General features: G+C 32.4%; 3 protein-coding genes across 3 annotated transcripts; 2 read left to right on the top strand and 1 right to left on the bottom strand.

Annotated features, from left to right (window-relative positions):
- Positions 1–34: 34 nt before the first annotated feature.
- LOC126736244 (uncharacterized) lies at positions 35–1,005 on the top strand. The gene is made up of 4 exons (XM_050440508.1): positions 35–201; positions 273–407; positions 461–614; positions 674–1,005. The coding sequence occupies exons 1-4, from the start codon at positions 156–158 to the stop codon at positions 798–800; spliced, it is 462 nt and encodes a 153-aa protein (XP_050296465.1). The 5' UTR covers positions 35–155; the 3' UTR covers positions 801–1,005.
- Positions 1,006–4,193: 3,188 nt separating this feature from the next.
- On the bottom strand, positions 4,194–9,717 carry LOC126736414 (multivesicular body subunit 12A). Its single transcript, XM_050440746.1, has 7 exons — positions 9,557–9,717; positions 9,397–9,489; positions 9,197–9,335; positions 8,808–9,033; positions 5,299–5,414; positions 5,021–5,241; positions 4,194–4,963 (listed from the first exon to the last, which is right to left on the bottom strand). The coding sequence occupies exons 2-7, from the start codon at positions 9,466–9,468 to the stop codon at positions 4,874–4,876; spliced, it is 864 nt and encodes a 287-aa protein (XP_050296703.1). The 5' UTR covers positions 9,469–9,489; positions 9,557–9,717; the 3' UTR covers positions 4,194–4,873.
- A 476-nt stretch (positions 9,718–10,193) lies between these two features.
- Positions 10,194–12,752, top strand: LOC126736413 (26S proteasome non-ATPase regulatory subunit 4). The gene is made up of 8 exons (XM_050440745.1): positions 10,194–10,355; positions 10,489–10,629; positions 10,690–10,801; positions 10,859–11,065; positions 11,119–11,286; positions 11,358–11,469; positions 12,194–12,382; positions 12,441–12,752. Exons 1-8 carry the CDS (start codon positions 10,330–10,332, stop codon positions 12,647–12,649), a joined length of 1,164 nt encoding a protein of 387 aa, XP_050296702.1. The 5' UTR covers positions 10,194–10,329; the 3' UTR covers positions 12,650–12,752.

The following is a 12,752-nucleotide window of genomic DNA, read 5'->3' as shown; positions in this document are numbered from 1 at the left end:
AAACGTCAAGTTTGACAGTTGGCATTTGAGACGCTAAAAATTCGTATTTTTAGGTTATGTACACTGTTTACAAGTTTTTTTAATTAATTTTTTTTTTCAATAAAACAACCCTTTAATACTTTATTATTTAATAAATAACATTATCAGAAACCATTATGACACAATCAGTATTAATATTAATATGCGCCTTCGTTGTGCCCAGTAAGTAAAGAACAAGGGTGTGGTTCCTACAGTTCTAATAATCAAGTTTATTTTGTTAAATTATTCTTCAGGTTCTGCTATATGGTGTTACCAATGTGTCTCGACCCAACCGGGGTGCGGCACCCCGTTTAACTGGCTCTGGCACTGGACGAAAGTATGCCCGGAAAACGATGATGTCTGTGTGAAAATTATTGAAAAAAGAGCTGGTGAGTCGAGCTGGTTTTGTTACAAATTGCTTTTACTAACACACCCTTGCTAGGTGAAACTGTAATAACTAGGGACTGTTTAAGCTCCATGAGGGCTGTAAGGACAGATATCCCGGCAGATCATTATGAGGGCTGCAGACCTGCAGCAGTCGATTTGAAACTAGGAAATTATGTGAATAATTCTATTAAAGAGTTGGACATTTATAGGTAAAACCCTCTGTAAGTAGTCAGGATTGTTGTGTGGTTAAAGTGTGTTTTTATTGCAGGAAATATTATGATAATACTACTTGGTGTTTTTGCTTTTTGGATCACAGATGTAACGGCTCCAAAGGCTTAACATACTCGACCCCTTTATTTGTGTTTAGTTTATTATTGACCATGTTTTATAGCTAATGTGCACATATTTTTCTGTACAAGCCTTTAAATGGACTGTATATATTTTAAGTGAAAATGATCTGATGAATGTTATATTGTGCCCTAAGTGCTTCAAGAATTGCATCCGTCTAAGTACTTTTTTAATTATTTTTACACACATGACTTTTATTGTATATTTTTTGTATACTATTGTGTAAACTGAATAGAAGAATATAGTTTAAAATCCTGGAAGTTTGTTTTATATTAGAGGTGGCATTTTGTGGGTAAATTGATGAAGAAGACTATGTGTTTCTAGTCAATGTTTTGAATTGGACTTAATTCATCTTCAGGGCTCATATGATGGGTCTAGTTCCAAAGTGAGCAATCTCCATTAAAAAAAAAAAAAATTGTTAGATGTCGCTTTGGAGTCAATTTTCAGCCGTATATACAAACATAAAATTGTTTTGTGCCATATCCTACCTACTTTTAACTTCACGAGATCCTGCTAAGTGGAAGAAAAATATAGAAAAAACTATAAGGTAAAGTTAAACTGATTATAAACATCTTAGTAGATATAGTCCACACTTTCTTGCGATTTACCCAACATGTGGCCATAAAACTGGTGCATTGCAGTGCAGTTTACTTACAATGATGGAAATCAAAAAATTTCATGCAAGGTTTTACCATGTAAAAGAAAAAAATGTTCAAGATAATTTTATTTTAAAGTATTGTAAAACAGTGCCGATAAAAAGAAGAAGACCAAAAAATTTGAAACACAAAGAAAAGCTTTTTCAAACAAACTTTTTCGTTATGAGTCAACAAAAAAGATTAGTTCCTGTATGTAAAAAGGCATTTGGGAATAACAAGAAGAAGGATCGATACTGTAACCAAAAAATTTTTTAACTCGTCTATGCCGGCAAGAGAAAATCGAAGGGGTGATAGGAACTTAGCAATATATCAGTTTAAACGAGAATCAGTAATGAAATTTATAAATAAATTTAAAGCCAAGGAAGCTCATTACTGTAGAGGACAGACTGAGAGATTGTATCTTGATTTATCACTAAACATAATAAAAAATGTGGACCATGTATCAGAATGACAACAAGGATCAACCGGTAAAGCAAAGTTATTTTAGAAACATTTTTAACAGTCAATATAATTTGGGTTTTGGTAGTCCTCGTACTGACGTATGTTCTACATGTCTACAACTAACTGAAAAAATAAAAAGTTGTTCCGATGAAGCCACAAAAGTTAATTACCTCTAACACTGGTCATATGACTCGCCAGGTTAACGATTTTCCCTTACCAATCCCTACATCCTCCCTCACGAAGAACTCACTTATATACCTCAGCAAAAAAATTTACAACCATGTTCCTCTATGTATCAGACAAATTTTAGAAGTTAGAGATTCAAAAAGGAATTAAAATCACTTTTATTATGCAAGGCATATTATAGCCTTGACGATTTTTTTAATGATACCTTTTAACCTGTGCTCTGACATCATTTTAGTGTTTTAGTTTTGTTTCCTGTTAAATAATGTAATTGACTTCTTCTAAATTCTGTTTTATTGACAGCTTTACTTATTTTTTAATGAAATTTATCAAAAAGATGCTTTTTTTTCTCAATCTGTTTTGTTATGATTAATTTTGGTAATGTGTATAAATTTTATGGTAAAGTGTTTTAGAAGTTATGTTTGTTTGAAATTTAAAGTGAATTTGGAATTTTTTAGTTTTTAGGATGCTTGTACACAAGATTTTGTTGTCTTACGTAATATAGCACATTTTCTTTCTTTCTTTCTTTCTTATCTGGTCGAGAAAAGAGTACATAAATTAAAGGCTCAGGCTTACTTTAATTTTTTGCGAGAAGCGAAGGAAGGAGTTGACATTTTTTCACTTGATTGCCAAAAGAACCAAGCGCTGCCGCAATTACCTGACCAACAAGCATACTATTTAAGACAGCTTTATATCTACAATTTTACAGTAGTGAAAGGAACTTTTAAATCTAAATTAAATCCCTCAACTGTCACAAGTTTTTGTTGAATTGAAAATGAATATGGTAAAGGGTCCAATGAGATTGCTTCTTGCATTTTTCATCTGCTGAATGTATCTGATTTTGCAAACATTCACACCATTCAATTAATGTGTGATGGATGTGGAGGGCAGAATAAAAATACAACCCTAATTTTAATGCTCAGTTACTGGCTATCAAAGCAAAATCCAGTTACCAAGATTGAAGTAATCTTTCCAATTAGAAGTCATTCATTTATACCACCAGATTGAGTATTTGGACATATTGAAAGAGAAATTCGGAAAAAAGAAATTATATTGGAGCCAGAAGAATATCTTAACATTTTTTTACGCTGTGGAACATTTTTAAAGGTTGGTACAGATGTTGAAACAAGAGATGTAAAATGAAAAGGATAATGATCTCAAGTACAACAAAGGGAGAAGTTGTAGAAAATGCATATAGAAGCGATGTTGGGATGGGAAAACCTATTACGAAGAGAAATAAAAGTTTGATATCAATGGATCCCACCATAATTTCTAAGAAAAATACCGCAAATGAAAATAAAAAAAAAGATGTTAATAATTTATTGATATCACATTTTGGCGAAAATTGGAAAAAATTAATCAAAGCTAAATTTTTATAAACTTGTACTTGATGGTGAAACTGAAGAAGTGAATAGCGAAGACAGATTATGCGAAGCGATCGAAGACGAGTTCACCCTAACAGTTTAAAATTTAAGTATCTCAAATTTCACCTGTTCAAAAAAGAAGTTGTTATATTTTTTGAAAATTAATTTCATCGTATATGTAGAACTTCATTTTTCAGTTAGGTTTTACACTTTTTGAAATAAAAGTTATATTTTATAAACTCAGAATTCTATTTCATACCGTACAATCTCCATAAGATTTATTATCAAAAGGTACAATCTCCAGTACCAACTTTCAAAATGTACTTTATCCAAATATTTTTTGATAATATTTCTATAAATAAGTTTATTTGTTTAAATTAAAAAGTATACATAACTTTCCCACTATCAACTGTATACATCACAACATTCCAATAATTAAAAAATATCTTTAAGACAAAATGAGAGGTTTTTCTTTATTCCTGAAAAATTAATAAACATTGAGATTGAACACTTTGGTATTAGACCCCTCATATTTATATTCTTTAGTATATGTCCAATTTGTTCACACCTTATATCTTAATTGTAATACCTCCTCTATGTAACTGCCCTTTAACTGTGATATCTACACATTTATCCATGTGAGATGTACTATTTTCATTTAATAACTTCCAGCCCTGAAGATGAATTACATAAATTTGAAATGTTGGCTAGAAACAAAATAGAAACAAATATTTACCCACTTCTAATCCACAAGAATAACTAACACCTTGGGTTATGGAAATTAAAAGCCAAAATAATCGATAAATAACTATATTTTAAAGCTAGAAATTGATTAAAGGTTTAAAAGTACATAATATGGTTTAAAAACACTCCGAAAAATTGTACGTACTTTACACCGTCAATACATAAAAGAAATTTTACATCTTATTGACCTTAAATAAGTTAAACCTAAATTAGTGTACAAAGAAATCTGCCAGTGCAAAAAGAGGAAACCGTTTTTTAACAATATTGCTTATCGCTATTAAAGATTTGTTTCAACACGTATTTCGCTCCAATTAAGTTATCATCAGACTCTAAGACTACTCACTCATTTTTTCAGGTCTAAAATTAATCGAAACCCTTGTTATTAGATCTGTGACAACTTGGACAAAATGGAACATAGACTTAATTGTAGTACATAAAATGATTCACCGAAACATTGATATAATTCTTTTCATCACAAAATATAAAATTTCATTTTTAACAAACAACGTCATTCTTAAACAATTGGCACACACATTATTGGCAAAAGGTTGATCCGATGGCTTAAAAGTGCTCTAACCTAAAAAAAAGGGCGCAACTACTTTAAGTCTAAACCTCTCAGTGGAAAACACTATTTAACATATTACAGTATAAACTAAACTAATTTATTTATATATAAACAAATCTCATTATCATCATCATCATCAATCATGTTGAGCACTAATTTTATTTTGTTTACTGGACCTGTCTTTCAGTCGTAAAGGAATAATCATACTCCATCAGGATTTGTTGCATCGTTTTTATACGTATTTTGGGAATCTGCGACTATATAAAATCACTCAATTAGGTGCCTTTAAGCCCCCCTTAAACAGATATACTTACCATAGGGTCTTTGCTGTTTAAAAACTTGGGATTAACAATGAAAGGTACACCCTCCAATCCGGGATAACAACTATTCCCTAAGGTATGGGTGGAGTTTTGATGTTGAAAGTTGTTGTGCGCGGGAGGGCCTGGTGCTGGCGGTTTCGGTGCGGGCCTAATGGGGCCCGGGGAGGGGTTTATATTGTATCCCGGTCTGAGGATTTCATAGTCATCATCTTCACCTGACGGGGCATAAGTGAGTTAGTGTATATGGGTTATGAAGATGGATTATTGGTTACCTAAAGAAGGGTAAACTGGGCCCCCAGTATTGGGAGACAAGGGTTTGGGGGGCCTGTCTGGTATTCCCGACTCGGTGTTTCCCATTTTGTAACAGACTACAACTCCGTTGATTTCTCTTTAATAATAATAATACTTTATTTCAAAATTATGTTGCTACATAAAATGAAATAATGCAATCTATTAACCCTTTCAAAATAGGTACTTATGAACAGTGTAGAGTTCCATGTTTAGTAGGAGTTTAAATGTTGCTTTCTTCAACAATCTGATGTTTGGCAATGTTTTAATGCTTACTGCCTCTTTTTATACATATTAAGTATGTGTTTGGAATATGTATAGTCAGTTATATGTTCTTGTAAAATATGCATTTTATGATATTATATGATGATATATGATTATAGTTTTTATTAAAATATGACTGGAAGAGTAACAATATTTTGTTATTCCAGGCAGTTGATACAAACAAAATATGATTAAGTGCCCGATATCTGAGGGAAATAATGAAACAATATTTCTTTCTTCAACTGCCTGGAACAAAAACATTAATTTAATATTACTGGCAGTTGAGAAATAAAATAATTTAAAGTGCCTAAAATCTAAATGTAATGAAAACATAATTTCTTTGTTCAATTGCCTGGAAGAAAAACATTATTTTGTTATTCCAGGTGTCTATACTTAAGGGCCTACATTGTTCAGGATCATAATGCCCTGTCTTATGATATACCATTTTTGTGGTTTGACTATTTATATATTTTGACACAATTTGCAACATATAAATAGATTCCTTTAGTATTCCATCCATAAAGTCTACCTGTAAAACCTATTTTAACCCTTAGTCTCCCATGACCTTCAAATTGTTTATAACATTTACCAGCTGACGGTACTTTAAAGTCCCATGTTTATAAAAGCCCATAAAACCTCTTTACATGTAACCAGATGTATTTTCCAGTGACAATTCTGATAATCAAGCCGAAGAAATTATACAAATAAGGTGATGAATAGTGAACAAAAAGAAGTTACAGAACAGATAGAGAGTGAAATCGATCTAGAAAATATAAATGACAATGAAACTGAAGGTGATCAAGAGGAAAACGGCAAAAATGTCGAATCAACAATACAAAGAAAATGGGAAAGAAGATTAGCAACAGCCCTCTGATTTGTCAGAATATAATCAACCAGCAGGAATTAATGAAAACGAGTTTATTGAATGTGATACGGCTCTTGGCGTTTTTCTAAAATTATTAGGTCCAGCTGTAGAAAAAAATGTTTTTCAGTCAAACCTTTATGCTGTGCAAAAAGGGAAGTCATTAAATTTAACAGAAAATGAATTTTTGTGCTTTATTGGAATAAATTTCTTGATGGGCTACCATCAACTGCCCAGCCTATCATGTTACTGGAATACTATAGTAGAGATCTCCATGTTGCTTTGGTAAGTGAGGCAATGTCAAGAAATATTATCTTTCTTGCATGTTAATGACAACAGCCTTTTATCTAAGGAAAACAAAGATAAAGTGTATAAAGTCAGACCATTATTCAAAATTTTGAATAATCAATTTAAATTTCTTTATTATGTCGTGAGTTATCATTGGATGAATCTATTGTCCAATTTAAGGGGAGGAGCATGCTAAAGCAGTATAACCCCATGAAACCAGTCAAATGTGGATATAAGCTTTGGTGCCTGTCAGATCAATATGGATTTATTAAAAAATTTGACATATAACAGGGAAAAATGAGATAATAGAGACAAAATATAAAGACCACACTTTGGGTGAGAGGGTAGTTTTACATATGACCGAGGAGGAAAGAGGTAAAAAAAAGTTGGTTTACTTCGATAACTATTACACCACGATAAAGTGTGTCAAGATATATTTACGTGTGGTACAATTAGAAATAATAGGAAAGGATTACCTAAAAATATGAAGCCTGATAAGATGTTGGAACGAGGGGCAGCAGATATGATGGTATCTAACACTGATATCACATATTTTAAATGGAAGGATAATCGTGTTGTCCATGCGGCCTCAAATTTTCATGGCACAGAAAAAATCATCATACAGAGAAAAGATAAAACTGGAAAAAAATGTGACATAACTGCACCATGTGCAATAAAGGATTATAACAAATATATGGAAGGGGTTGATCATGCAGATCGATTGCGGTACTGTTATTCAATTGACAGACAATCAAAAAAATGGTGGCACTGGTTATTTTGGGTTATGTTTGAAATTACATTTGTTAACAGCTACAATGTATCCAAGCACTTTTTAGATTTAGGTTCTAGCAAAGATTTCCTCACATTTAGGAGAGATTTAACTATGGGGCTAATAAACATGTCTCCCTTTACAAAAAATCAGGAAAAGATTGTCTGATGAATAATTAAATCCTACAAAAAGAAGAAAGTACAACTACAGTGTACCAGACAGTGTAAGACTTGAAAACCTTGGTCGTCATTAGGTGCAGTTTCACACACGCCATGGAAGATGTGAACAATGCAGTTCAAGAGGTATTCAATCAAAACCCTATTCGATTTGTTCGGCATGTAAAGTTTTTTTGTGTTGCAACGAAAAAAAACAATGTTTTACTGAATATCATGAAATTACTTTATATAAAATTTATTTTATTTTGTACACTGGAGTTTTTTTATGGTGGTAAATATCCCAATGGTACTTCTATGTACCACTAAAGAAAAATTAATAAGAAAATACAATTTTGCAAAAACTCATTTTGATAAGTGATAGCACTATATTTATAAATCAGAATTACAAAAAACATTTAGTAAATCTAATAGATTTCTGGTCTTGGGATTTGAAGGTACCAGAATTTAGTGGTACTTACAAGTGCTGTAAGTAGACTGAGGGTTAAATACTTTTGTTGGGAAAATGCATCAAAATACCTGGTAAACAAAATACAAAGAGTGCAAAATAAGTCAATTATAAACTCTTTTGATTACTGGACTCCTAGTGAAACTTCATATAAAGAAACTAAAATACCAAATGCAGAACAAATCAAAGAAAACAAATAAATTATAAAAAGCGTGCAGTAAAATTTATTTACTACAAAAAAAATTAAAGACTGTCATAAATATTCGACGAAAAATAGAAACATGTTAAGAAAGAATAAAATGCAGAAGCTGTCCACTGAAGCATGCCATTATATGCATTTTAAAAGTTAATTTAATTGCAGCATAATATCACATAAATGTAAGGTAGATCAAGGCAACTCTATAAAGGCACTTTTGTAAAAATACTATGGAACAACTTTTCTTTTATTAATAGGACTTCATTTTGTATATTTTCTGTTTATTAAATAAGTAATAGATTTTACAAACATAACACAATTAAATCAAAAGTCAATGGCTTAGTCAGAATTATTTTAAAACAATACAATTGCAAAAATAATCTTTATATTGTATTATATAAATACCTGCCTGAATGAATCACTGTTTTATATTGTTTTTAATCTGATTTCCCTCACCAGACGTCATAATAATAATAATAATAAATCTACTTACCCTGCGAGTGTAAATCCGAGAGGAGCCTTTTTTAATTTATTACAGAGAATAATATCAGTGATAGCCAATTGGATTTCCTTCTTGTTGGCCAGCTGATAGCAAAGCTGTTTCTTTTTCCAAGCTCTTTGCTGACTATCGGCAGTTTTATTCAATAAACTAAAACCTTTTGGGGGTAGCTGTTTCTCATTTAGGAAAACTATCTTTTGGACCACAAAACTTGGTATACCTAAAGAAGAAAATTGCTTTTTGTTATTAAAAAAATACAAATTTAATTGCACACAGTAATTAATGATACACACATCTCCAGCCATGAATGAAGCCAAAAGGTCAATAAACAGGATATAATATATGAATGAGTCATAGAAATTCTAATTGGGGCCAAAACTAACCTTCGGTCTTTGACAAACACAAATATCTCCCGGTGCTTTTAAAGAAAGTCTTCTCCCCTAAATCTGCGTCTTGATCCTGATCGTACGTCCTGCTTATAGGGTAAAAACCTGTGGGGCACTTGTCTAGATCCTCTACAATCTACAATGTTCTTATGTAAGCTTAAACATCTACAGCACCACTTAGAGAAAATAACTTTTACCTGAATAGCAGTGATGGGTCTATCGTCGGGCAGTGTTCTTAATATTTTATTTTGAATAGTCGAGTTTAACATTATAAACGGGCAAAGAGGGATCTATAAATAGCAAAAGAAACAAACAAGAACTAAAAGTTTATAATGAATGTTTGGTCTTTATGTTTACCTGTCATTGCCTATGACACATTAGTCTGCAGAACGAACAAGAAGCGGTTAAATTATTAATTTCTAGACAGTACGGAAGCTAAGCATACAACGTTATTTTATGAAAAAATTGTTTATACCTGTAATGTAATGTAATCCTGGGCAATATCGGAACTGTATAAATAAATTAAGAAATATTGAAAAACCACTCAGAAAGATCAACACTGACGCATAACGTCATGTCATTTGACAGCTGATTATGACATATGTCAAGAAAGAAGTTAGGTTAGGGGTTTTAATTTAGTATATTAGGATAAATAGGAGACATTAGTCCAAGTGCCAGTAATGAATTATGCAGTTACCTTATTTTAATTTATTTAATATTGCGTTTTCGTTTAAATAATTAATCCGCTACGTTAGCAGCCAAAGAAGTCTACTCTGACGTTCGTTTGACAGCCGAATATGACAGCTGTCAAATCAAAAAAGTTAGGTTATAGTTACAAAAAAAAGGAAAAATTGGCGCTTTTAGATGTGATAAATAATTTTAAAAACTTTTATTTAATTTTCTAAAAAATTATGAGATTTTTAAAAATATTTATTCCGCTACGTTATCTATTCAACATGTGATAACGGCTTGAGTTAATGTCATAAATGTCAATATGACAGTTCCTGTCAAATGTCAACAATCCACAAATCATCACAACAAAAAAAAAATTGGAAATTTCTGAACACTTGTATTTCCCTGGTTTTTCACGGCTGTTTCATATCTAGTGAATTAAAACCTAACAACTAAAGATGGTCCTTGAAAGTACTATGATATGGTAAGTCTCTATATAAAAATATGGCATTTACACTCACGTTCAGACACTTTTGTGTAAATGTTGAGGGGCCCTTTGTTTCAATTAATTTTTGCAAAAATAACACCCATCAATACCATTAATTACCTTTTATTAGTGTCGACAATAGCGACTTTATGAGAAATGGTGATTTCCTACCAACTAGACTGCAAGCCCAGCAAGATGCGGTGAATTTAGTATGCCACTCAAAAACCAGATCTAATCCAGAGAATAATGTCGGTCTACTTACTCTAGCCAAGTAAGCACACAATACTTTACATATTGTTGGTTTAAACTGTTCAAATTCTTTAATTTTAAGTGTTGAAGTGCTGGCCACTCTTACCAGCGATGTGGGCAGAATTCTATCAAAACTCCATCAAGTCCAACCAAACGGGGAGATTAATTTGCAAACAGGAATAAAAATTGCTCATGTAAGCGATTTTAAAGGCTATAATCTCACTAAATGGCTTAAGTAAATGTGTTTTTAGTTGGCCCTCAAGCATCGCCAAGGCAAAAACCACAAGATGAGAATCGTGGCTTTTGTGGGCAGCCCTGTAGCAAATGAAGAGAAAGAGCTTGTAAAATTAGCCAAGAAGTTAAAAAAAGAAAAAGTCAATGTGGATATTATTAGTTTTGGGGAGGATGCCGATAATTCTGATGTTTTAACTACTTTCGTTAGCACTTTAAATGGAAAGGTGGTGACTATTATTTCTTTCTATTAAGAGGTGTTATAATTTTTCTCTTTTAGGATGGTGCCAGTAGCCACTTAGTAACAGTACCCCCTGGTCCCCATTTATCCGATGCACTAATTTCCTCTCCAATCATTCAAGGGGAAGATGGTACTGGAGGGGCCGGCCTGGGTGGTTCCGGATTTGAGTTTGGTGTTGATCCCAATGAGGATCCTGAGCTTGCTTTGGTAAGAAATCAAGAATTGTCAGTTAGGGTTTATTTCAAATATTAATTGCTTTATGGTGAATTGTTAAATAGGCTTTGAGGGTCTCTATGGAGGAGCAGCGTCAACGGCAAGAAGCCGATGCTAGGAAGGCTAGAGAGGCTTCTGGAACTGAGACAGCTCCAAAAACTGAGACTATTAAAGAAGGTAAGTTTTTACTTATTAATATTAATACCATATAAGGACTTTTTAAAAGCTTTGATCATTCAAATTTGCTTAAAAAATTACTCTCACTTTTACTGTGTAAAGCATTTATTGATTCCAAGAAAAAAAAATACAAAAAAAAAACTTTTACTAGAAATCATGCCTATATACAAATAAAAAAGTAATTATTGAATTTAAATATGTGTTAAGATAATAAGTAATAGTTATTAACAATACATTTTTTTAAACTTACATAATTATAGGTCTAGATAGATATATTATTATTACAAACCTATAAAGTTTGAATTACATATAGCAAACAACACAAAAATTCTTCCAATTAGAACCATCAGCTTATTTGGATTAAATCAGTGGGTATGCATCAAGGAACAGTGTATCAAATGCCTGGAATAAAATAATAAATAACCTAAAATCCCTTGAATAAATAAAATTTTAATCCAAAGGCTTATAAAATAGGGATAAATTCCTGGTAATAAATGAAAATGGTCTGAAAAGTTACAATCACTTACACCATAATATAAGAAATGCCCGAAATATATTTATTTCTAAGAAAAGACTGAAGAATTTCCCGGTCAAGAAAAGCTGCTACTCCCTCAATGAGTTTTTTTTACTCAAATTTCCAGCAACAAATGTTTGTATTGGTGGAACTTTCTGTGTGTATGTGTGTACTGTACTGTAGTAATTGTAATCCCACTTAATAATCCAGAGCCAAGCGAAGAAGCCCTTCTGGAAAGGGCCTTAGCAATGTCCATGGAAGAAGGTAGCACAAAACCACCAGCAACTACTACTACTACCACCACTACTGCCCCGGCACCCAAAATGTCGGTAGATTTCGCTAATATGACCGAAGACGAACAGATCGCTTTCGCTATGCAAATGTCCATGCAAGATGCCCGTAAGTCAATCTATATTTGGTGTGTATTTTTTTTTTTTTTTTTAATAAAAATGTTTAGAAGAAGCTCCGACCAAAGAAGAACCGATGGAAGTAGAACACGACGACGACGAGGATTATTCCGCGGTAATGAACGATCCGACATTCTTGCAAAGCGTGCTGGAGAGTTTACCGGGGGTGGATCCCCAATCAGAAGCGGTACGTCAAGCCGTCGGCAGCTTGAAAGACAAGAAGAAGGACGATAAGACAGAGGACAAGCAGAAGAAGTAGGCTTTCGTTAGTTTGAATTAATTTTAACATTTGTAGCCGCCCTTCGGGAATATCTAATTATTATGATGCATTTTCTTAAACTTCATTAAAAATATATAAAGAT

Source organism: Anthonomus grandis, chromosome 5, assembly GCF_022605725.1.
Source record: "Anthonomus grandis grandis chromosome 5, icAntGran1.3, whole genome shotgun sequence".
NCBI classification, from domain to species: Eukaryota; Metazoa; Arthropoda; class Insecta; order Coleoptera; family Curculionidae; genus Anthonomus; species Anthonomus grandis.
Note: the sequence above shows the minus strand (reverse complement) of the source record. Positions and strands in the feature narration are given on the sequence as shown.

Excerpts from the sequence above, each read along its gene's own strand:
- LOC126736244 (XM_050440508.1), top strand. The coding sequence starts at position 156 with ATGACACAATCAGTATTAATATTAATATGCGCCTTCGTTGTGCCCA. Across the intron at positions 202-272 it reads ATGCGCCTTCGTTGTGCCCA|GTTCTGCTATATGGTGTTAC; the intron begins GTAAGTAAAGAA and ends ATTATTCTTCAG. Across the intron at positions 408-460 it reads AATTATTGAAAAAAGAGCTG|GTGAAACTGTAATAACTAGG; the intron begins GTGAGTCGAGCT and ends CACCCTTGCTAG.
- LOC126736414 (XM_050440746.1), bottom strand. The coding sequence starts at position 9,468 with ATGTTAAACTCGACTATTCAAAATAAAATATTAAGAACACTGCCCGAC. Across the intron at positions 5,415-8,807 it reads CTCGGATTTACACTCGCAGG|AGAAATCAACGGAGTTGTAG; the intron begins GTAAGTAGATTT and ends TTATTATTAAAG. Across the intron at positions 5,242-5,298 it reads CCCAGTTTACCCTTCTTTAG|GTGAAGATGATGACTATGAA; the intron begins GTAACCAATAAT and ends ATGCCCCGTCAG.
- LOC126736413 (XM_050440745.1), top strand. The coding sequence starts at position 10,330 with ATGGTCCTTGAAAGTACTATGATATG. Across the intron at positions 10,630-10,689 it reads GGTCTACTTACTCTAGCCAA|TGTTGAAGTGCTGGCCACTC; the intron begins GTAAGCACACAA and ends TTTAATTTTAAG. Across the intron at positions 11,470-12,193 it reads AACTGAGACTATTAAAGAAG|AGCCAAGCGAAGAAGCCCTT; the intron begins GTAAGTTTTTAC and ends TTAATAATCCAG.